The sequence below is a fragment of the Arachis hypogaea genome, chromosome 13 (genome assembly GCF_003086295.3).
Source record: "Arachis hypogaea cultivar Tifrunner chromosome 13, arahy.Tifrunner.gnm2.J5K5, whole genome shotgun sequence".
NCBI classification, from domain to species: domain Eukaryota; kingdom Viridiplantae; phylum Streptophyta; class Magnoliopsida; order Fabales; family Fabaceae; genus Arachis; species Arachis hypogaea.
Genome location: NC_092048.1, coordinates 30,786,620 through 30,812,076, shown reverse-complemented (window position 1 = coordinate 30,812,076; position 25,457 = coordinate 30,786,620). Strand labels below are relative to the sequence as shown.

The 25,457-nt window shown below is 33.4% G+C and overlaps 2 protein-coding genes across 2 annotated transcripts; one reads left to right on the top strand and one right to left on the bottom strand.

Moving 5' to 3' along the window:
• Positions 1-3,848: 3,848 nt before the first annotated feature.
• Positions 3,849-5,457, bottom strand: LOC114924971 (uncharacterized). Its single transcript, XM_029291215.1, has 2 exons — positions 5,037-5,457; positions 3,849-3,868 (listed from the first exon to the last, which is right to left on the bottom strand). The coding sequence occupies exons 1-2, from the start codon at positions 5,455-5,457 to the stop codon at positions 3,849-3,851; spliced, it is 441 nt and encodes a 146-aa protein (XP_029147048.1).
• Positions 5,458-13,703: 8,246 nt separating this feature from the next.
• On the top strand, positions 13,704-14,143 carry LOC112733309 (protein MAIN-LIKE 1-like). Its single transcript, XM_025782230.1, has 2 exons — positions 13,704-13,787; positions 13,877-14,143. Exons 1-2 carry the CDS (start codon positions 13,704-13,706, stop codon positions 14,141-14,143), a joined length of 351 nt encoding a protein of 116 aa, XP_025638015.1.
• Positions 14,144-25,457: the final 11,314 nt, after the last annotated feature.

The following is a 25,457-nucleotide window of genomic DNA, read 5'->3' as shown; positions in this document are numbered from 1 at the left end:
TATATATATAACATAATCCTTTATTTATTTTCTTGGTATTTTTTTTTGTTTCTTCCCTGTTGACACAGGCTAAAAAATTTAAATATAAAAGTAAGATAAATGATATATTTTAATATTATAATTTTTGATATTTTTTATTTGTGTTCAAAAATAAAAAATTTGGAGTACACTTCGATTTGTGTTTAAAAATTAAAAAATTCTGGAATACACAAATCAGAGGATTTGAGTACAAAAATCAGAGGGTTCTATTTTTGTTTCAAGAATCGATCTGATTTTTATACCTCTTACGAATCGGACGATCTGATTTCTATTCTCTAACTTAAATTATCCCATATTTTAAAATACCACAGGAGTTCATCATTCAAAAAAATACCATTATTAATCCAATATTAAAAATAAAAAATACTGCGAACACGCATACGGCTAAATGGAAAGAAACATGGCTTAAACTTGTTCTTTCAAATCTCCGAAAACAGTGTTTGGGGTTATACGTGCTCTTCTGAAAAAATAGGACTCGTTACGAGTAATGCACTTTTGTCTTATAATAATGATATATAGGATAACTCTTAATATTTTTTTTTTATAAAATATCTTGAGTGTATTGATAAACATAAATAATCTTATAAATAATGTTCTCTGCATTTTTTATTTTATTAATTGTATTTTTATATTTTTTGTGGTCAAATTATTACTATAAGTAAATCTTAATTATTTGAAGCACTGAAAAATTCTGATTTTAGGTCATGATGTTAATTTTAATCGCAAAAGAATAAAAAGCCAAATTTGACGGTTTGGAATTTTAGTTAGTGTGGAGAGTTTATTCTTATTAATAATGAACAAAGTCAATGTACTTTGAATGACAGCTTTAAAAGTGATTGTGTCAAATCTGTGGTGATAATGTAGGGAAGAAGCTGTGTTTCTGTTGTTTATAATCTTTGTAAAAAAAATGTTTTATCATTAAATTTTTTTTGTCATATTTATTAGGTAAAATTTATTTTTTAATGCTTTTCGACTTTACTATCTTAGAAATGTAATGACTGAACACAATATATTATAATTCTTTTATGATTGAATATATTTTTATCATAATTATTTTATCTTAAAATTTATCTATTTCTCTATTTTTATTTACAAATGTCCCTCCAAAATTAATTATATATAATTTACTTTCACGTTATACAAGATTTTGGATGCTATATACAATGACAAAATAAAATATTTTAGGTAACAACAAAAAATATGGTAAATTATTAGTCAAAGTTTGTGAACAATTCTATTATTTTAAGTGTTTTATATATATACTTATTATTGTATTTTATTTTTTAATTTTAAGTCACTAATTAATTTTACTATAAGCCCTACAATGCAAAAAATTTATGTGTATAGTTAATGATTTTTTTATTTTTTCATATTTTATTATTTTATTTATGTGATTTATGAATGTATTTCTTTTTATTAACGTATTTATCTTTATATCATAATTGATACGTTATACATTTTAAAAAAAATTGAAAATCTTAATTCATTATCCTAATTATTATCTTAATTTTTAAATAACAAAGTATTAAATCTTTTTAATATTTAAAAAATAATATATATTTAAATTTTCACTTTTTAAAATATTAAGAGAATACTTAATATTTCAAATACTTATGTGTTCTACAGTTCACGTTATTAATCAAATTTTGTTATTAGTCATTAATCATAAATAGAACTTATATTATGTGTTTTATCGATGTAATTATTTTTTTATTAAATTGCTAATCTTTCTGTACAATTAATAAATCATTCTCTTAATTAATAAAGTATTATTGATTTTTATATTCCCAAACAAAGCTAATAATGGTATTAGCTATTTAGTTTTAGCCATACATATCAATTTAATAAGTTATTCGTGACTCAAACTTTATAATAAATTATTTTTTTATTTTTGTTACGACAATATATTTATTTATCATAAATTTCATTTCATTTTTGTGCATCCTATGGATTTTTTCAATATATATATAAATATATCTAGAAGTGATTTAATGTTTTCAAAATTTTTAGTTAGCAACATTAAAATGAATCACACCTGTTAATTTAATATATTCATATCATTTATATCTATAAAAAATTGTATCATGTGCATTTAAAACATTATTATTCACATGAGTGATTAAACTTATATGTTGAATTCTGACTAAAAAATATATGGTAACGTCGGTGTGAGTATGTAAAATTTGTATTTTATTTCTTCAACTTCATTCACAAATTAGCACACTCATGACAGTAACTATTCTATAATAATATATTAAATTATGGATTTTATAAATAAATTAATCTGTTATATATTTATATTTTTTTTTTGTTAAATTCTAATTTATATATGTATTTAAGCTGATTAAATATTATTTTTAGGGTAAATTATCTAAATAAAATAATTGAAACTCATATTTACTAGATTACAGTTTTATAAAATATCATACTCGTATGCAACGTTCTTTTGAATTCTATATAAAATCGTTAAAGGATGCAGCGATTTTCAGATTTAAGGTAATCCGCTAAAGAAACTCACAGTTTACGTGAAAAAGCAAATTGTGCATAAATAGCACTACTGATTACAGCCGTTTATGAGGAAACAATGAGTAATGTAATTCCTGCATCCTATAACGAATTATATATACATGAAGATTATCTTTATTTTTGTAACAATTATGCATAGGATAAAATGAATAATAAGATGAGATTAAATAATAAAATGAATAATGCAATGAAAATGAATAAAAATTTAAGACTTTTACCATCATTCAATTAAATTTGTCCATTTTTTTAGACGATTATATACGATTATAGTTATAAACTTCATTTATATTCACATAATATAAAAGTTAAATTCTTTCTTTAAACACTCTCAAAAGGTAATAAAAATAGTTTGTAATATTTTTAAAAAATAATTTTAAATAGATTTTTTATACATATTTATTATTGCTTCTAGAATAAAAATAAAATTTTTAAATTTTACCACAATAATTTTTCATAAAATTTAAGTAAAAATTAGTTATTTTAAAAAATAAAAAAATTCAAAGAATATTAAGTGTCTTAATTTTAAGATAAGCTCATTAATACCAATATTTTTACACCAATATACAAACCAATTATTAATGTGTTATGTTACTAATTCCTGAATTCATTCTAACAATCAATTTGAATATTGTACTCTTATTATTATTTAGAATAAAAGAGTATTGTACTTTTTATTTTTAAAATAAATAAAGGTAATTGTTATTGATTTATTGTGCTTAAAAAATTATCAATAAAAAAATTATTTTTCAAGTAAACAAAGGTGATTGCTATTTGACCTATTGTGCTTAAAAAATGGTCAATAAAAAATATAGTACTCTTTTAAGCACAATACGTTAATAACAACCACTTATTTACTTAAAAATATATTTTTTATTAACTATTTTTTAAGTACAATAAGTCAATCACAATCACCTTTATTTACTTAAAAAATAAAAAATATAGTACTCTTTTATACTAAACAATAATAAGAATACAATATTCAACTATTTATTTTAAAATATTTTAATTCATTTTTAAAAATTGTCTTTGTAAATATATTATTTTAAAAAAATTTAAAATTTAATTTATCCAAATATATGATTTATTCTTAAAAAAAATTATTGTGGTAAAATTTAAAATTTTATTTTTATTCTAGAAGCAACAATAAATATATATATATATATATATATATATATTTAAAATTAATTTTTAAAAATATTAGACATTATTTTTATTATCTTTTGGGAATTTTTAAAGAAAGAATTTAAATCTTATGTTCTGTGAATATAAAAAAAAGTTTATAACTACGATCGTACATAGTCGTCTAAAAAATGGATAAGTTTAATGAAATAATGGTAAAAATTTTAAAATTTTATTCATTTTTATTCCATTATTCATTTCATTATCCAATTTCATTCTACTATTCATTTCATTCCATGCATGATTGTTATAGAGATAGAGATAATCTTCATGGATATATAATCTGCTACAGACTGTCAAGAATTACATTACCCATTGTTTTCTCATAAATTGCTGTAGCCAGTAACAAATTATGTAGTTTGGCATCTCATGTAATTTGGCATCTCTTTTAGAAACTATTGTAGCTTCTAGCGATTTTTGCCTAACTTGCACGCAAACTGCGAGTGTCTTTATGCTTCATGTTTTTATCCCCGTGCAGAGCATGGGTGGCTGCACTAGTTGTCATTTGGCGGTCCCAATATATTTACATGACACTACATTATTTACTTGTCATTTTTGGTTTCTTCCCTGTCGATACTGCATACGACGGATGGAAAAGAAACGTGACTAAATTTGCTCTTTCGAATTTTCAAAAGCAGTGTTTGGAAGTTATATGTGTTCTTCCCAATTTCCAAAACTAATAGGAACTCATCCCAATCTCTATTTATATTTATTTGTCATAAAAAGTAACTTCACATCAATTTTTGTATTATAAACAGTAAATAAGAATTTAAAGTATCTCTCTTCTCCATTAAAAAGAACTAACTTTAATCTCTGATATAGTCCCACTTAATTAATTAATTAAAATAATTAAAATAATTAAAATTAATGTAATTACTATTTTTTCAGTAATATTATTTAAATTTATAAATTCAAAAATAATTTACTATTAAAATATATTAATATTAAAAAAATTCATATATAACAATAATACACAATATATAATTCGAGATTACACTAATTTGTAAAATTATTTAATACAAAAAAAAACATAGTTAAGCTCTATAGTTGGACGACAAACATTGTGAAATTGCAATAATGTTCAATCAAGTCCTCTTTCAACTATCTATGCTACAGCTTATTTCAAAGTTGGGCACTTCTTTGGAGAAATTGATGGTATGGTGCACAATCTTCCTCTCCCAGCTGAGGTTGTGATAAGCCGTTTTCGATATCATCATACTCTAAGCCTTGAGCAAAATTTCCTGCATAAGTGTCTCTTTCATCCTCAACAATCATATTATGCAATATAATACAAGCTCTCATTATATTTGCAAGTTTCTTCTTTTTCCAAAAGCGAACTGGACCACGTGTAATTGCAAAGCGTGCTTGCAACACTCCGAATGATCGCTCCACATCTTTTCTTTGCCCTTCTTGGTATTGTGCAAATAACTTGCATTTCTCCCCTTGTGGCTTTGAAATTGATTTGACAAATATGGCCCATTCAGGATAAATATCATCTGCTAAATAATATCCCATAGTATAATTATTACCATTAATCATATAATTTACCTCCGGAGCACAGTCATTCAAAATATCATTGAACACTGGAGAACGATCTAACACGTTGATATCGTTATTTGAACCAGAAACTCTAAAGAAAGCATGCCATATCCAAAGGTCTAAAGATGCTACAACCTCAAGTACTATGGTTGCAACCCTACGATAACCACTCATGTACACACTTTTCCACGCCTTTGGACAATTTTTTCATTGCCAATGCATGCAGTCAATACTACCAAACATGCCAAAAAATCCACGACCCTCCGCCATTTGTAGCAGGCGTCGTATATCATTTGGATTTGGTTTTCATAAGTATTCATCCTCGAACACCGAAATGACACCTTCAACAAATTTTTTCAAGCATTCAATTTTAGTGCTCTCACTATATGCACATAATCATCAACAGCATCAGCTGCTACGCCGTATGCTAACATCCGTATCGCAACGGTGCATTTTTGGAGTGGTGACAAGCCTCTTCTTCCAGTTGCATCAACCATCTGTTTGAAATACGGATAGACTTTTGAGAGAGCCTCTACTATCCGGAGGAACATATGTCTTCTCATTCGAAATTTCCGTCGGAAAATGTCAGCATTATACACCGGCTCATCTGCAAAGTAATCTTGGAAAAGGCGATCATGTCCTGCTTCTCGATCTCTATTGATCCATCTACGAGGAGTTGGGGTAGAGCTTGTATCGATATCATCTTCTTCTAAATCATCGAATAAACACTCATCGATCCAATTATCCATGAGTGTGTTATCTTGCCGTCTTCTTTTACCATACAAAGCCTCATTAAACATATCATCAAAATTTCTAGCCATATCTTGAGATGTAATTTTTAGTATTCTTTTGAGGTGAGAAACAAGTGTTGAAATGGAGTTGCTGAATCAATGATAGTTGATATTTATAAGTGTGTCTGCAACAAGTAGCTACTTCTCAACGGCTAGTTTTGCAACGGCTAGTTAACGGCTAGTTTTTTTCTTGTCTTAGTTTAAAACGGCTAGTTAACGGCTAGTTTTTTCTTGTCTAAGTTTAAAACGGCTAGTCTTGCAACGATCACTTTCATAAACAATAACGGCACAATAATATTGACTAATTTAAAATGTTACATCAGAAATGAATAAAACAGACTACATCACATACCAATAATACGCAACAAAAATAAAAACATACTACTTAACTCTACGAATACAAGGAACCATTAAGTAAACCACTTATTGATTATTATTTTCTCACATGCAATCTCATGAAGAGCTCGTCGTTTTTCACTCATTATAGACGTGTCAGCATTAAGTATTTGCATATCCATTTCTCTTTCCCTTTCCTTAGTCATCCTTTCCATTTCCCTTTCTTTTGCATTTATCTCCATTTCTTTAATATAACTCTGAGTTTATAATTCTTGTTCTTTAATATAACTCCTTTTCTTTGATTGCCATCATCTTTTCTCTATGTTCCCTCTCCTCTTCTCTTTTTTTTCCCCATATCCATTAGTTCCTTTTCTCTAACATTTTTATTATCTTCCATGAGAGATAGTTTCTTAGCAACCGATGATTTCTTCTCGCTAAGATCTTCAGACATTTGTGCTTTTTTCTTACCCTTTCTCTTGCTCTTCTTTGATCCTTGTGGGCGAATGGGAGAGTCCACACCGGTTTCGTCACACAACGGTGTTTCTGGATTTGATTATGATGAGTATGCTCCAGTTGCACTAACTTTGGTTCTTTTTGAGCCTCCACTTTGTGTAGGTAGTTGGCTTCTCTATTTTTGCTCCAAACGAAGCATATTCCAATGCCTCTCAAAAGTAAATTTCTGACCATAATGTGTGGAATAAAGTTTATAGGTCAACTCCTTTATATCATCAGCATTTGAACCACTCCTTATATTTCGAATAGCTTGATCGTAGCAACCATCAAATTGTGCAACTACCTTGTTAATCTTATACCATCGTTTCTTACATGTAACTGCCCCCCTTTTTATGTTGGATCTGAATTTCACACAATAACTGTGAATTAGACTCCAAAATGTTTCACCCTTTTGGTCGGTACCAACTATAGGGTCGGTTGAAACATTCAACCATACACTGATCAACATCTCATCCTCTTTCCATTGCCAGTGTTGAATACTATCTTGCCTACGATTTTCAATGTCATCTTCATTGAGGTCGATAGCATCTAATCCACGAGGTTTGGCAAAATTTAAATATTATGAATTTGGACTACATTGTATCAGAGTTTGAGAGGATAGGTTAGAAGAGCCACCAGCACCAGATGAGCTATGTCTCGATACACTGAATTGAGTTAAAAACGGCAAGGATGTTGGAGCAATATTTTCGATAGTAGGATTAAATATGGATGAAAATGGAAAATGTGGCGTTTGTGAATTTTGATTTTGTGGTTGAAACATAGGAAATTGATTATTATAAGGAGCTTGAAAATTGAAATTAGGAAGATTTTGTGGATTCGGATTTTGAAATGTATTCAGTAGTGTGAAGTTTTGATTTAGAATTTGAGAGTTTGAGGTTTGAGATTGTTGGGTATTTGGAGTTTGAGAAAAGTTTTGTGAGTAATTCAAAAGAGTTGAGTTGGTTTGGATCCATTTGTCCGAACAAAAAATAATAGCAGTAGAACTTTGATTTCGTAAACTTTGAAAGAAGATGAAGAAGAGTATAAGAAAGTGTGAGAATAGAAGTATATGTAAGTAGTATATGGAGTAACAAAATATTAATTTATTAATAATAACGGTAACATAGCAACGGCTAGTCTTGTAATGTGGTTAGTATTTCAAATTTCACACATAAAAAATAAACCACTCACGAAAAAATTATTTTATAATATATAAAAAATTAAAATTATTTTTTTATGTAAACAAATTTAATTAATTATAATTTAATATAAATAATATTTAATATTAGTTTAATCATTTATATCAATTATGATTTAGATAATTAATATAAATTATTAATTAATTATATACGTAAAGTAAAATATGTATATAGTTAATACATATTATGTAACGGTCATTTTATATATGTATATAAAGTATTTTTAATTTAATTAACAAAATATTATTGAATTTTTTTTTAATTTAATTAACACATATTTATATATCATTGGTTATAGTTAAAAGAAGCCAAGTCCCTCTGAACAGAGCTTCGAAGTGAAGGAACTCTCTTCCTTTTGACTCCAATGGTCAAGTGTTACTTTTTCTGACAAAACAGTAAATGAGGCTCCATTTTATTGAATCGTTGGAGTTGTTCTTATGGACAAATTTTTTTTCTAATATAAAATAAAAAAATAAAGAATTCTTGAAACAAGATATTTGAATTTTATTTTTTTAAATACATTTTTTTTGTAATTTATATAGAGTTCGCCATATTCCCAGCGAATTTTAAGGTGAGTTCGGTCACTATTTAAACCTGGTGGGACCATATTTATTTGTCGTCTTTTTTTTCCAATCTCTCCTCCAAATTTACTCTATTCCTCCTTTCTATCTTTTCGACGCCCATGAAGTTTGTTGCGGACGACATTCTCAATTTCAGGTCAGTAAATAATATATTAGTTAAAATTACTCTTTTTTTTTATCTTAGTTAGAGTTACTATTTACATGTTAGATAAAGTTACTAGTTAGAGGTTGCATGTTAGTTAAAATTATAGATTTACTGTTTACACGTTAGTTAGACTTACTATTAACTATTTACATGTTAGTTAGATTTTTTATATTATTGTTTTCAAGTAGAATTGCTGTTTATTGTCTATAACATGTTAATTAGTATAAAAAAGTAAATTGTTAGTTAGTTCAGTCAGAATAATTAGTTTAAGTTGTGAATTTGGAGGTAATTAGTGAAATAATCAATTATGTTAAGTTAGATTAAAAGAAACATGATTATTAAAATTTAGGGTTCAGTTAGTTATTAATAGGGTTGTTTAGGGTGTTAGTTGACGGCGTCATGTAGTTGGGTTAAATTTAAATTAGTAAGTTTATAAGCAATTATTAAATATATTTTTTAATAATTTAGTTAACATAAAAGGAATTGAGTTCTGTGTATGTGATTTCATTTTACTAGAGTGTATTTAGATAGAGCATCAGTTATTGGGCTACGAGGATACGATGTACAAATTGGAAGAGGCTGAGCACATTGCTGGCCGGCTTGATTGAGTGGTACAATTTTTTCACTGTTGTTTATTTTATTGTAATTAATAAACAGTGAACTTGTTATTTCATGTGTTCACCATCCCTGTTTTTTTAATTTTTTATTTTCGTTTGGTAGGCGCCTCGGATCCTGCGCACCAGGCGGAATTCGATGACACGGCCGCCGGAGCAGATTAGGCTTATCTCAAATGAGCCGAATTTGAGTATGCATGCAACCTATATGGTTGAGTTCGAGCACGACTGGCCACTTGTCTCGGCATTGATAGAGAGGTGGATGCCTGAGTCCCACACGTTTCATCTACCATGCGGGGAGATGACTATCACCCTGCAGGACGTGGCCTATCAGCTGGGACTCAGAATCGACGGTGATCCTGTGAGTGGATGCATAGGTGGGTCAGGACAGCACCATCAAGGACGGACCATTGAGTTTTGTGAGCAGATTCTGGGTGTTGTTCACGGCCTAGAGGACAGAAAGTCACAGACCAAATGGACTGTGAAGCTCACTTGGTTCCACAACACAGTTTGTGGTGAGCTAGAGTAAGATGCCACAGAGGAGTGTCTGATGAGGTACATGAGAGGGTACATCATGCAGTTGATAGGGCGTATCCTATTTCCAGATGCATCTGACTATCGGGTGCACATTAAATGGCTCCCTCTACTGGAGGACTTTGGCACGTGTGGCCGGTTATCGTGGGGCTCGGCTGTGCTCGCATGGCTGTACCGCCAGATATGCCATGCCACAGAGCATGATCAGTGCAATTTGCATGGGTGCGTTAGCTTGATGCTGTCCTGTGCCTCTCACCATATTCCGCTGCTACGGCCCGATGGCTTTGATACTCGTCGATTTTTGCTGGTTGAGATGTATTATGAATACTTGTAAAAACTCTTAGTTAATTTATTAATTAGTTAATGAATTTGAGCGATAATGTGGAATTGTGTTTGGCATTGTAGGTGGGTTCAGTACCAACCGAACAATGTCAGAGGTGAGAGCAGGCTTAGGCATTACAAGCGTACCCTAAACGGAATTGGGATGTTGAATGTAAGTGATAAATATTTAAGTATTACAGATTTATTTTAATTAAATACATATTGTATTTGAAATTTGAATGCCATCACTAATTTGCATTTTGTGAACAGGTTGACTTCATATTGATCCATCATCGGATCCCTGATAGCAGAACCCTCATGACTTTTAACACTGTCATCATTTAAGTCAACATTACGAACTTCAACATTAGAACCCTCTTGACTACCTTCAAGTGGCATATATAGATCCACCATCGTTCTTTTGATAGTTCGTCTAACAGTTCCACTCAACAAACTATCATCGACACTATCTGCAGCCGATCCTCGGCCACCCAACTCAACGAGGAACATGAATAATTCCAACAAATGAATATTTGTCCATCGGTTGTGCCACGACCTTATAAGCCGTACGTCTTCGTTGTCACGTAAACGATATCTAATTCAAAACAACAGAAACATTTCTCACCATGGTCTAATACATATACTAGCAATAAAGACAAGAAAACTATAATATACCTTTTATAAAACAAACTACCATCTACTTCTGTCGGATATCTATAGTAAATTTTCTTCACCCTTTTTGCCTCTTGCTGTCCGACAGAATGCAATATCAAATTCTTCAACGCTGTTAAACTGTTGACTTCCGGTGACATATAGGTAATTATTGGTTGTCCCGATCTAAAAACAATAGAACCTTCTTCATCATACACTATTTCACCATCATAATGAATAAATAATAATGGATTCCTTGACATTGTAGAGAAAAAATGTCAACAATGATAATAAAAGTCGACAATAAAATTGTGGTTCTCTACTCCACTGCATGCTTTTATTTTGGACATCTAACCTAGAATTCGCCCGGGGGGGCAACTTGCCTTAATTACAAAAAAAATCGTATTTTGGAAAATAAAGTACAAAAATTTTGTTTGGGGAATTAAATAATTTTTATATTTTATTTACGAAAAAAAACCATGGGATTTTTTTCTAATATAAAATATAAAAATAATTCCTGAAACAAGATAATTGAACTTTATTTTTCCAAATGCAATTTTTTTGGTAATTAAGACAAGTTCACCGCACCCCCAGCGAACTCTATAATTTATATAGAGTTCGCCGCACTCCCGGCGAACTCTAGGGTGAGTTCGGCGTACTATTTAAATCTGATGGGACCATTTTTATTTTTCACTTTCTTTTCCAATCTCTCCTCCAAATTTACTCTGTACTTCCTTTTTGTCTTTTCAACGCCCATGAAGTTCGTTGTGGATGACATTCTCAATTTCAGGTTAGTAAATAATATGTTAGTTAGAATTACTTTTTTTAGCTTAGTTAGAGTTACTGTTTACATGTTAGATAAAGTTACTAGTTGGAGGTTGCATGTTAGTTAGAGTTACAGATTTACTGTTTATATGTTAGTTAGATTTTTTATGTTATTGTTTTCAAGTACAGTTACTGTTTATTGTCTATAATAGGGGTGTTCAAAACCGATCCAATCCGAACAAAACCGACCAAACGAGCCGAAAAAACCGATAACCGAACAAACCGAAAACCGAAAAAAATCGAAAAATTATATTTTGCAGTTTTTTGTGGTTTGGTTCGGTTTTCGGTTTTAATTTGAAAAGTACTAACCAAACCGAACCGAACCGGTTATACTGAAAAACCCTATATAGAAACCAAACCCCACCCCCCTTCCAGGAAGATACAGCCGCCACTCAACCCTAGCTCTCTCCTCTCCCCCACTCTCCACTCTCTTTTTCCACACCGTACAAAATTCCACATCCCACCCTCACACGCCGTCGTCCTCTAAGCCTCTGATGTGCCGGACAGCACCCTCGCGGTGGCCTTCCTCGTCGTGCTTCCCTATTCTCGGCGCGGCCCTTTCTCTCCTTCCCTTCCTCATCGCGATTCCCTCTCCTCGGCGCCGCCCTTCCTCCATGCACAGAAGCCGGCATCTCCTCCCATCGTCTTCCTCCTAGCGTCCTCCTCCACGCCGTCGTTTTCTTCTCTGCATTTCGCAGAGTCATGGTCTTCATAGTTGCGCTTCGCATCTCTGATTCGTAGTTCTAAATTTGTTGGATCTGACTATTTGTTGTTGTTTTCTTTTTGGATTCTGATCTTGTATACGAAATGATTTGTTATTTTGATTTTTAGCTTTGATTACTGGTTATTTTTTCTTGGTTGTGAGTTTTTTTTAGGGTTTTGGATCTGATTACTTCTTTATTTTGATTGTACGTTCTATTATGAGTTTGATTAGGATTTTGGATCTGATTACTTCTTCTTTGGTTGTGATTACTGATCATTTGTTATTTTGGTTTTTTATTATTTGTTCTTTATTTGAGTTCTGCTCTGATGTTTGATTTTAGGGTATGGATGGATGGAAGTTTAGAACAGAATATTTTTTTGAATTATTTGAAAAACCAAAAAAATCGAACCGAACCAAACTGGTTTTAATTGGTTTGGTTTGGTTTGGTTGGTGTTGATAAAAAACCGAACCGAAGAATAAATATAAAATTGGATCGGATGACTTTTTCTCAAATAATCGAATCAAACCGCACTGCGAACACCCCTAGTCTATAACATGTTAATTAGTATAACAAAGTAAATTATTAGTTAGTTTAGTCAGAATAAGTATTTTAAGTTGTGAATTAGGAGGTAATTAGTGGAATAATTAATAAGGTTAAATTAGATTAGAAAGAAACATGATTAGTAAAATTCAGGGTTCAATTAGTTATTAATTAGGGCTGTCTAGAGTGTTAGTTGACGGCGTCATGTAGTTGGGTTAAATTTAAATTAGTAAGTTTATAAGCAATTATAGATTTAAATATAATAATTTAGTTAGCGTAAAAGGAACTGAGTTCAGTGTATGTGATTTCATTTTACTAGAGTGTGTTTAGATAGAGTAGCAGTTATTGGGCTACGAGAATACGATGTACAGATTGGATGAGGCTGAGCACATTGCTGGCCGGCTTGATCGAGTGGTAAAATTTTTTCACTGTTGTTTATTTTATTGTAATTAATAAACAGTGAACTTGTTATTTTATGTGTTCACCGTCCTTTTTTTTATTTTTTATTTCCGTTTGGTAGGCATCTCGGATCCTGCGCACCAGGAAAAATTTGATGACACGGCCGCCAGAGAAGATTAGGCGATATCTCAGACGAGCTGGGTTTAAGTATGTGGCCTATTTGGTTGACTTCGAGCACGACTAGCCACTTGCCTCGGCGTTGATAGAGAGGGGAGGCTTGAGTCCCACATGTTTCATCCACCATGCGGGGAGATAACTATCACCCTGCAGGATGTGGCCTATCAGCTGGGACTCAGAATCGACAGTGATCCTGTAAGTGGATGCATAGGTGGGTAGGAGCAGCACCATCAGGGACGGACCATTGAGGAGTTATGTGAGCAGATTCTGGGTGTTGTTCCTAGCCTAGAGGACAGACAATCACAGACCAAGTGGACTGTGAAGCTCACTTGGTTCCACAATACGGTTTGCGTGAGCTGGAGCAAGACGCCACAGAGGAGCGCCTGATGAGGTATACGAGAGGGTACATCATGCAGCTGATAGGGGATATCCTATTCCCAGATGCATCTGACTCTCGGGTGCACATCAAATGGCTCCCCCTACTGGAGGACCTTGACACGTGTGGCCAGTTATCATGGGGCTCGGCTGTACTGGCATGGCTATACCGCTAGATGTGCCGTGCCACGGAGCATGGTCAGCGCAATATGGGTGGGAGCGTCATCTTGCTGCTGTCCTGCACTTATCACCATATTCCGCTGCTACGGCCCGATGGCTTTGATACTCGTCAGTTTTCGCTAGTCGAGAGGTATTATGAATACTTGTAAAACCTTAGTTAATTTATTAATTAGTTAATGAATTTGAGCGATAATGTGGAATTGTGTTTGGCATTGTACGTGGGTTCAATACCGGTAGACAATGCCAGAGGCGAGAACAGGCTTAGGCATTACAGGCGTACCCTGAACGGGATTGGGATGCTGAATGTAAGTGATAAATATTTAAGTATTATAAATTTATTTTAATTAAATACATATTGCATTTGAAATTTGAATGTCGTCACTAATTTAGGTTTTGTGAACAGGTTGACTTCATACTGATCTATCATCAGATCCCTGATAGCCGAACCCTCATGACTTTCAACACCATCATCTATTAAGTCAACATTACAAACTTCAGCGTTAAACCCCTCTTGACTACCTTCAGGTGGCATATTTAGATCCACCATCGTCCTTATGATAGCTCTTCTAACAGCTCCACTCAATAGACTATCATCGACAGTATCTGCAGACAATCCTCAGCCACCCAACTCAACGAGAAACACGAATAATTCCAACAGATTAACATTTGTCGACCGGTTGTGCCACAACCTTATAAGCTGTACGACCTCGTTGTCACGTAAACAATACCTAAATACTAACAACAAAAATATTTCTCACCATGGTTTAATACATATACTAGCAACAAAAATATACCTTTTATAATTCAAAATGCCATCTACTTCTGTCGGATATCTTTAGTAAACTTTCTTCACCCTTTTTGCCTCTTGCTGTCTGACAGAATGCAATATCAAATTCTTTAACGCTGTTAACCTGTTGACTTCTGGTGTCATATATAGGTAATTATTGGTTGTTCCGACCTAAAAACGATAGAACCTTCTTCATCATACACTATTTCACCATCGTAATAAATAGATAACAATGGATTCCTTGACATTGTAGAGAAAAAATGTCAACAATGATAATGAAAGTCGATAATGAAATTATGGTTCTCTACTCCACTGCATGCTTTTATTTTGGACATCTAATCTAGAGTTCGTCGAGAGGTGCGGCGAACTCTATATAAATTATAGAGTTCGCCGGGGGTGTGGCGAATTCCCTAATTTATATTGAGTTTGCTGGGGGTGCGATGAACTTGTCTTAATTACAAAAAAAAATGTCTTCTAGAAAATAAAGCTCAAAAATCTTGTTTGGGGAATTAAATATTTTTTTTATTTTATTTAAGAAAAAAATCAATTTGGGGACTCGCAAAGCCTAAGTGGTTACATTAAATTTTAGGAGCACACTAGTCGGATTTTTTTTTCAAATAAATAATTTAATTCTTTTATTTATAAAAATAGTTAATTTATAGAGTTTTCATGAATTTATGTCTCTCTTATTATCTCATTTACACTGTAACTAAATTGACGTTAAGTATATCTTGTTTATATTATAAACGAGATAAGCCATGTCTGCAGTTACCTATATCACGTGTGCAAACATATTATATAAAAGGCTCTTATCTCGTTTACAAGGTAAACGAGATAAACTCAATGTCTATTCGTTTAGAGTGTAAATAAGATAAGAAAGAAGTGGCGCCTATATGAGGAATTGGTTGCCAACGCCTTGAGATGTCACTTTCAAGTTTTTTTACACTTCTTTTCTCCCTTTCGGACTTTTTTCTTGAAATTATTGAGGCACTTGGACATTATGGTGGGCACAGATGCACGAGAAAATGATATCAATCGGTTGAATGCGACGTGGCATATTGCGAGAGCGATCAACTTCCAGGTAAGTGCTATTATTTTTTCCTCTTAATAAAGAAGCATATAGTTATAGTTAGAGTACTTTTATAGATTTCATATTGTTATATATGACTAGAATAGATGTTATATTAGCAACATGAAATAGGTTACTTGCCAAATTAATTTTTATTAGGTGTTGGAATGTATTTTTGTTTATCTTGCTGAATACTAGTTGCATTCCTGTTAACTAAAACTTTTAAACGTTTGATTTAGAAAATAAATATTTCATAATGATAGTCCAAATCTTGATAGTAGTAATCTTGACTAGTGCATCAAATTGCTTCAAGTAATATCACGGTGAGTAGTGGATATCATTTCCACGAGAATTAAAGGATTAAGCAAGCAACTTCTAATCAAATCTTCTAGATCAACCAAACCTTTGCTAGTAATATTTTCCAATACTTCTAACCATTAAGATGAAGAACGAAATTCAATTCTTGAAAAAGTATCAATGCATTAATCAAAATAAAATAAACAATCAGATTACCATTTCATAAAAATTAACAGAGCTCCTAATTCTAACAAAACAGGATTAATGACTCATGATAAACAGCAAAAAAAACTATGCTAAAATTAATGCGAGATTCTGGATGGTTATGAGAAAAATTGGGGGATTTGTTCACAATTAACGAGAATTGAAATAATAAGAATTTAAAGAACCAAGCAATAACTAAATATCAAAAGAAACTAAACTTAGAGCAATTAAAACAATTAACTAAAAATTAAAAGTGAATTCAAGTTCTAAAAGATCTTGGCAAGGTTGAGGATTAAGGATTACTATCTTTGTCACTAACTACAACATAATAATTACAAAGAGCAAAACCCAATTCGTCAATCTCTACAAATTAAAAAAAATCAATCTGGCTTAATTAATCCTAATCCACAAGTCCTAACCAACTTACTAATTGAATTAGTAAAAGATTAGCGTTAGTGAAAATAAGATTAATTAACAGCTCTAAATTATCAATCAACTTAGACATTAGTACTCAAGTTTACCCAAATTCCCAACCCAAGCCAAGAATGAAAATCTACTCTATAATTAAGTGAAGCATTTTATCAAACACTTGGAATGCATAAATATAAAACAATATAAATTATAATAATAATAAAATCTACAATTATCCAATTTAAAAAAGTAACAATAATAACATCTTAAATAAACAACAAGAAAACATAAAACATTAAATTCATTAAAGGTAAAATAAAAATTCAACAAAAGTTCATAAACTAAAATAACAAGATGAAAAAACTAACAAAATATTCCAAGTAAAATAGTGTATGAGAACAAAAAAATAATAGCAAAATTACATATAAGCAAAATTAAAACCTAGAAGTAGAGAGAAAGTAAAACCCTAGGATTCGAGAGAGAAGTTGGCTCCAACTTCTCTAGAATCCCACTAAAAACCTACTAAAAACTAAACCTAAAAACTACTTAGTATTTTTCCTTGTATTTTCTCCATAAAAACTTCAAAAATATGGTGCTTGGGAGTCTTTTTGGGTGAGTCCAAATTGTGACCCCATGTGTAGTTTTTATTCAATCACATGCATCTAGGGATGCATACGCATTCATGTATTTGTAAACATCATTCATTCTTTCATGCAATTCCATCGTTATTCATGCTTTCTTCAATTTTTGAGACCACCAATGCTCTTAAAACCTGAAATATATTAAAGAAGAACATATCATGTATAAGAACCGGGGTTTTTTTACGTAAAACCGTTTTGATAAAATAAAAATTTTAAGTATCCGAGATGGATTCAAAATTTAGAAGTTTTAATTTGAAGATATAAAGGTGAAATTTGATTTCAATGAATTTTTCTGAGTCAGAAAATGTATTTTCTGCGAAAGACCGAGAAACGGCAGCCGAACCGGTCGAACCGGTTCAAGCCTGTCCGGTATTGTGTTTTGAGAAAAATAAGATTTTGAAAAAAAATTGATTTATTGTTTTAAAAGGACAAAAATAATTTAGAATTGAAAACCGGGCACTAATCTTAAAGGTTTTGGCCCAAAGTGGGCCAAACGGGCTAAAAACGCTAACGGGTTTGACCGGGCCCAAACTGGGCCCAAGGTCCACCATATATGTAAGAATCACGATTAATCAAACAGGTTAATTAAGTGGTTATATTGCCCAAATTAGATTCCGAAAAGTTAGAGAGAGAATTTGAGGATTTAAAGGTGATTTTTGGACTCAGTGGGTTTTTCTGAGTCAGAAAATGTGCCTTCTGCGAAAAACCGTGAAAAACTATGAACCGACAGTTGAACTGGTTGAACTGGTTCAAGTCTGCCCAGTACCGCGAAAAAGTAAAAACAGTCAAAAACCTTAGAAAAACACTAGAAATGAAAAATCGGGCGTTAATTTTAAAAGTTTGGCCCGAAGTTGGGCCAAACGGGTTAAAAATGCTAACGGGTTGGACCGGCCCCAAGTTGGACCCAAGCCCAACATATATAAGGGTTCACTAATGAACCCAATCACTCATAACACACTCAAACACACCCACACATTGCTAAAGAGAAGAAGAAGAAGAGAAACCCCAAGACCACTATTCATCCTCTTCTTCTCTAGCTAATATCTTGAGCTACGGTGCTCTGATTTGTGTGCCATCAGCGGCTACGCATTCCTTGTGACGAGCTCTACAAAACTCACCCAAGAAATCGGTAAGGAAAACTTGAATCCCTCTCAGTTCTTCTCCTCAAAATTTTGGGTATCTAAGGCTTGGGATTAAGTGAGTTTTTGTGATTCTTGGTGTTTAGGTTCACTCTAATCCTTGCTTAGCTTTGGGTTTTGACATCCAAATCTGTTGGAAAAGGTAAGAGGCTTTGAACTCTTGTGAACTTTTGATTTATGTTGAGCCCTAAGTTGATTTTGTGGTGATTTATATGTATATAGCTTGATTATTGTGAGTTTGGAGCTTGTTGGTGCTTGTTGGAGTTACATTGGTGGTTGGATTTTGGTTGAAAGCTCATTTGGTTCATATTGAGAATCAGTCAAGATATAGTTTCAGTTTCCTCTATGTAGTATATAATATTCATGGACACTTAGGCTAGTGACCCATAGGATAGGATTGGATTTGAATGGTTGATGAATTGTTGGATGTTATTGTATGATGATGTTTGATGAAATGATGATTTTTGAGTTGATATTGATGATTGATAGTGATGTGATGAGGATGAATGATTTGTGGAGTGGAGGAGTGAATTGTGTTGATAAATGTGATATTGATGTTGATTGATTGGTAATGAAGTTGGAAAAATGCTAATGAGGTTTGATTATATGTAATATATTAATGTTGCAATTGAGGATGAGGTAAAGTGAAGAAATATGTGGTAAGCTTGGTGTAATATTTCATAGGGTGTTGATTTTGATGAGAATTGGAGTTTGGAATGGTTTGGTTTGGTCTTGGTTGTGTTTTATAAAGGAATTGTGGAAATTGTGATTTTGGGTAAAAGTTGGTTTTTGGTGAACCTTGTCTAATCATAACTTTTGCCTCGGTTTTCAAAATTGAGTAAAATTTGTTTAGAATTAAATATCCTTGAAAACCCTTTAAATTGATATAAAGTTTGTGAAATTTGGAATTTTGTAGAGGAAGTTATGATCATTCAAATTTGGTGTTGAAAATCTAAAATTCTAAAAAGTTATAGAATTCTGTGTTTTCTGGTATGTGCGTACGCACAGCCTTGTGCGCACGCACACTCTGCAAAAATTGTGATCTGTGTACACGCACAGACCTGTGCGTCCGCACACACAGAGGCAGGCAATCTGCTTGCAGTGCTGGCACAGTTTGTGCGCGCATACACCAATGGGAAATTGCAACCTGTGCGTACGCACAGGCTTGTGCGCACGCACACGTTGGGGAGGCCAGTCTATTGGGGCGCTGGCACAGGTTGTGCGAGTAAACAAATTTTGAAATTTTTGGTACCTGTGCGTACGCACACTTTTAAAAATTTTCCTAGGCGTGCGCACGCACACCCCTGTGCGGACGCACACGCATTGTTTCTCAAATTTTGCTTTGTTTTCAACTATTCTACCTCCCCAACAAGGTTGTAAGCTTCTATAACACATTTTAAAGACTTTTGGGCATATTTTTGGATACCTGAAAATGGGAAAGGATTTTAAGGGTCTTAGACGATATTATTTGAAAAAATTTAGAAAATAGAGGCCTAGGTTTCTGGCGTACTGAAAGTGGTTTAATATTATGTGGTGAATGGTTGATGAATGAGATGAGGATTAAAGAACTGTTGAGTTCGGAACTGAAATGTGAATGAACAGTGGTTGAAAAGAGTCGAGGACTCTGAATGAAGTGATGGATACATCTTGTATTAAAAATGTTTTTGAAAACCACTGCACTACTTTTTATTGAGATTATGAGACGCTATGCACCCGGCAGGGGCCGAGGTTGCATCCCGCCTGTTGAGGTAACGGCGGTGGCGTAAGGGCGGTGGTTCGTCTCGCTTGCACTTAGATGTGAGGCCGGTGGCAATAGATCTTGCTCGCATCCCTTCGGATCATCAGAGCGTACATGCGCAAAACCTTGGATAGTGATCCGAGCACTATATCTCGGGGGTTCCCACACCGTGATTCTGAAGGGCAATATCTCCATGGAGATGTGTCGGGTTGGCAGTTGAACCGACAATGTGATTATCACAGCCAGTAGAAAGGCATTCATCATGTGCATTTTCTATCTGTTTGTATGCTTTTCCGACTTGAGATTATTTGCCTATTTGTATAACATGCCTAATTGCTACTTGAATTAATTGCTTATAATGCTCCTACTTGTGTTTTACTTCCATTGTATATAATTGTGCTTTCTACTGGGATTGAGGAGGTTCGGAAGGCGGAGGCGATGTGATCGCATGGAGGGTAGGCTGGTGAAGGCTGTGGAACAGCGGTGTTGGTTTAGATTAGAAACTCTCCTAAGATGTAGTACCCGGTTTATTTATGTTAAGGTTTTATATAATTATGCTTATTTGGTTTAGAATGCTTTAAGCTCGAATTCTTGTGATGGATATGGAGTCTAGGATTGCCTTTGGCGTACCGGGGTCTTATATCCTACATCACTGGGCACTATTACCATATTGAAAACCTCCAGTTCTCATACCATAGTTCTGTTGTTGTTTTCAGATGCAGGTCGTAACCCACCACGGTGAGCTGTTTTATTGGTGACAAGAGCGGAGGATCTGGATACCTCTTGGAGTCTTTTTGATTTATTATGTATATGTCTTTTACTTTTGTATTTTGTTTGGCCTAGAGGCTTGTATTTGAGAGAACAAAACTTGTATAAGCTGTTTTACTATCTGGTCTCATGTATTGTTTGTATATGGCTAGCCGGCTTAAACTCCGTGACCCGTGGCTAGATTCTTATGATATTATACTACTATATTTTGTTATATTACATCTGTTTTTGTGCTTTAAGTTAGTAGTTTCGCTAGTATGTCTTGCACTTTTCAGATCCTGTTTTTGAGCTATATTCTTCATTGGGATTCTAGATATTATTAATTCCTTCTATATATGATATGTATAAGTTTAGAACTGTCGTAACCTTTGATTAACCTTTGCTTTACGACGCGTGGTAAGACTTAGGCTAATTAGGGTGTTACAATATATAAGCTCATTAAATGAGCTTTGAGCTCATTTTTTCAGAAAAGAAAGAGAGAGGGGCGGTGAGAAGAGAGAAGGGAGAAGGAAGGGGGTGACATCCACCTTCCGGGAGCCATAACTTTTGATCCGAAGCTCCGATTGACAAGCCGTTTACGGCCACGCGAAGCTCTCGACGAGCTTTTCCTTTCTATTTAAAGAAACCTGGTAAGAAATCATTTTTCACTCTCAAGATTTGTGCCCTATATTTCTGCACATTTTGGGTTTGATTTTTGAGCAAGTTTTGTGATTTTGCTTGTTTAGCTGGTCTTTAGTAGCGAGTAATTGTTGGATTTTACCCCTAATATCATTGGGTAAGGTAAGGTTTCACTAAATCCTTGTGTTTAGTTGTTTTGTGTATCTTAGGTTTGATCTTGATATATATATATATATGATGTTAGATTGAGTTTTGGTATTTGTTGGAGTTGGTTGAGGCTTTGGATCAAGCTTGGTGGCTTCGTTTTGGTGTCTGGTACTTTTGGAAATCGGCCAAGATATGGTTTCGGCTAGTTGACCCTAAGATAGGATTGAATGTTATTGGTGTATGAATATTTAAATGTGAATTGATGTTAATTGTTGGTTGTATTGGATTAGTGTGGTTGATGATGATTATTGGGAATTGTTGGTGTTAATGAGTATTGATGATTGGTGTTGTGGATGAGGGTTGTTGATATGGTTGTTGAGTTGTTAAATGTTGAGGTATGATGATTTATGATGAATGGATGAACTTTGATTATGTTGATGAAAGTATTGCATGGTAATTGATGATTTGGAATGGGTGATAAAAGGTTATATTGATGTTGGTAGTTGGAATAATGATTGTGAATGTTTTGGTTGGAAAATTGTTTGTAATGTTATATGTTTGAGAATTGAGATTGAGAATGATGAAGTGTGATGGAAAAATTGGTGTGAATGATGAATGGTAATCCAAAAGGGTAGATTGTGTTGTAATTGGAAGTTTGATATTGTTTTGGTTGGATGTGGTTTGTGAAAGTTGGTAAATTGAGATATGTGAATTAGGTTGGATTTAGAGTTGTTGAATGGCTTAGAGGTTTTTGAGATTAAGAAAAATGGTTGAAGTAGTATTTGGTATGAATTTTGGGTTGTTATGGTATGGTTGATATGTGATTGATTTGGTTTTGGATTGAGGTTTTGAGGTTTTGGGCAAAAATGGATTTTTGGTAAACTTTGTCTGATCATAACTTTTGTCTTGGATTTCAAAATTTGTTGAATTTAGTTTAGAATTAAAGATTATTGAAAACCCTTCGATTTGATATAAAGTTTGTAAAATTTGAAATTTTGTAGAGGAAGTTATGATCATTCAAAGATTGGTGTCGAAATCTGAAATTCTGTAGAGTTGCAGAATTTTGTGATTTCTGGTAAGTGCACACGTACAGCCTTGTGCGCACGCACACACCAATGGCATTTTACAACCTGTGCGTATTCACAGCCCTGTGTGCACGCACACGTTGGGAAGGTCAGTCTGTTGGGGTGCTAGCACAGGTTGTGCGAGTGAATAGACATTGTGAATTTTGGTACCTGTGCGTACGCACACGTTTTGAAACTTCCTGGGCGTGCGTACGCACACTCCTGTGCGTACGCACACGCCCTGTTTCTCAAACTTAAACTATGTTTTCAACTATTTCACCTTTCCAACAAGCTTGTAAGCTTCTGTGACACCATTTTAAGACTTTTTGGCTTATTTTTGGGTATCAGAATAAGGGAAAGGTCCTAGGAGGTTTAATTTGGTTTTTACTTTAGAAAGTTAGTAGACGGAGGTGTAGGTTTCTGGTGTACTGATGATGGGTATGGTAGATGAGAAAGGAGGATGGTATTGGAATTGAGGAACTGATGAACTAAGGAGTTCGGAATGGAACTTATGAATTGATGATGGTTGTGACGAGTATGAGTGGAAGTGTGCCATGAGCAATGGTCTTTGAGATTAAATATGTGATTACGATATGCATTATTCTCCGTCGTAGGGGCTGTGGCAGTCTCCCGCCTACGGTCGGATGTGAAAGTTGAAGCTGGGCTTCTCACTCATATTTCTCGCAACCAGAGGAAGGTGGTAGGGCACTCTCCCTCGGAATGTTTCCCTCTGAAAGGAGAAGGTAGTAGGGCACTCATCCTTTGGAATTATTCCTCCTGAAAATGCGATTTCTCTCTGATTGCAAGGTGGTAGGGCACTAACCCACGGAATCATATGGAAACCAGAGGAAGGTGGTAGGGCACGCTCCCTCATAATATTTCCCTCTGAAAGGAGAAGGTGGTAGGGTACTCATCCCTCGGAATTCTTCCTCCTTATGCGCAATAAAGAGACTAATCCGAGAGTTGTCGATCGAATTTTCTGTCGGGCTCGGCACTATAACCGACATGTGATATCACAGCTAATAGGGTAGACATTCATCATGTACATCTTTTATATACTTGAGTTTGGCTAATTGTATAACATGCCTACCTACTTCTTGATCTACTTGTTGTATATGAATATTATCTGTGTTTTACTTGTTTGCATTAGTTGTGATTGTCTGGTGCTGAGGAGGTTAGGTAGGCGGTGGCGATGGGTTCGCACGGAGGTTAGGTTGGCGAAGGCTGTGGGATACAGCGGTATGATTAGTATTAGTTAGAATTCCCCTAAGTTTAGATAACCCGGTTTATGGTTTAAGTTCTTTATATATTTATTTATTTTGTTCTAAGCTTGAATATCCATATGTGATGTGAAGTTCTAGGATTGCCTTCGGTGTCCCGAAGCCTTACTTCTTACATCATTGGGTATTGTTACCATACTGAGAACCTCCGGTTCTCATTCCATACTTTGTTGTTGTTTTTCAGATGCAGGTCGTAATCTACTTCGGTGAGATTTTGGATATGGTGACAGAGCGGAGTATGGTTCATTCCTTGTCTATTTCTGTTTTACTTTCGTCATAGTATTCTCTCACCTTTTGTATATTTATCTTTATGGCCTTAGAGGCTTATTTGAGAGATAGGTTGTATAAGCTGTTTTAATTCTAAAACTCTGTATCTTTCTATTTGTAACTAGTCGGCTTAAACTCCGCAAGCTGCGGCTAGTTCTCTATGATTATTATATTCTTATATTTATATATGTTTTATTCTCTTATACCTATACCTTGTATCTTATGTGTTAGCTTCATGTGAATATTTCACGCTTCTGTAATTTTGTCCTTGAGCTTAATCCTTCATCAGGCTTCTATAATATATTATTCCTTTCTATATATAAATATGTTTAAGCCTTAGAATTGTCGTAACCCTTGATTAACCTTCGCTTTACGGCTAGAGGTAAGGCTTAGGGTAATTGGGGTGTTACATCATGACATTAAGTGAAATAAAATTAACAAATTATAGTCCTATAAAGCAAGATTTTAATCATCAAATTTAATGAGAAATATACACAAACATCTTTAAAAATATCAAAAATACACATGTTAGTTCATAAACACCACACTTTTTAAAACAACATAAAATGATAAAATGGAATTTACCAATGACACGGAGTAAAATATGACGATGAAGAACAAATAGAAGTGGTCATGAGAAGTTTTTTTTTTTTTTTTGAAAATTTGTTCACATCCGAAGATACCTTAGAAGTAGAGGAAACATGGGAAGTGGTTAAAGGGCACATAAATGAGGAAAGATTAAACATTGTCAATGCTAACTTCACCAAGGATGAAGTGCATCAAGCGTTATAACCGAAACCATTCTAAAGATCCTAAATGAGGGAGCTGACCTGAAGTTGGCTACTAAAACAATGCCAAACATGTTATAGATTATCCTCCC

Bases quoted from the DNA above. Each gene is read 5' to 3' on its own strand.
- LOC112733309 (XM_025782230.1), top strand. From the start codon at position 13,704: ATGTTTCATCCACCATGCGGGGAGATAACTATCACCCTGCAGGATGTG. The intron at 13,788-13,876 runs GTAAGTGGATGC...TGTTGTTCCTAG, and splicing joins TCAGAATCGACAGTGATCCT to CCTAGAGGACAGACAATCAC.
- LOC114924971 (XM_029291215.1), bottom strand. From the start codon at position 5,457: ATGAGTGGTTATCGTAGGGTTGCAACCATAGTACTTGAGGTTGTAGCA. The intron at 3,869-5,036 runs GTATTATATTGC...TCCATTTTTTAG, and splicing joins TGCAAATATAATGAGAGCTT to ACGACTATGTACGATCGTAG.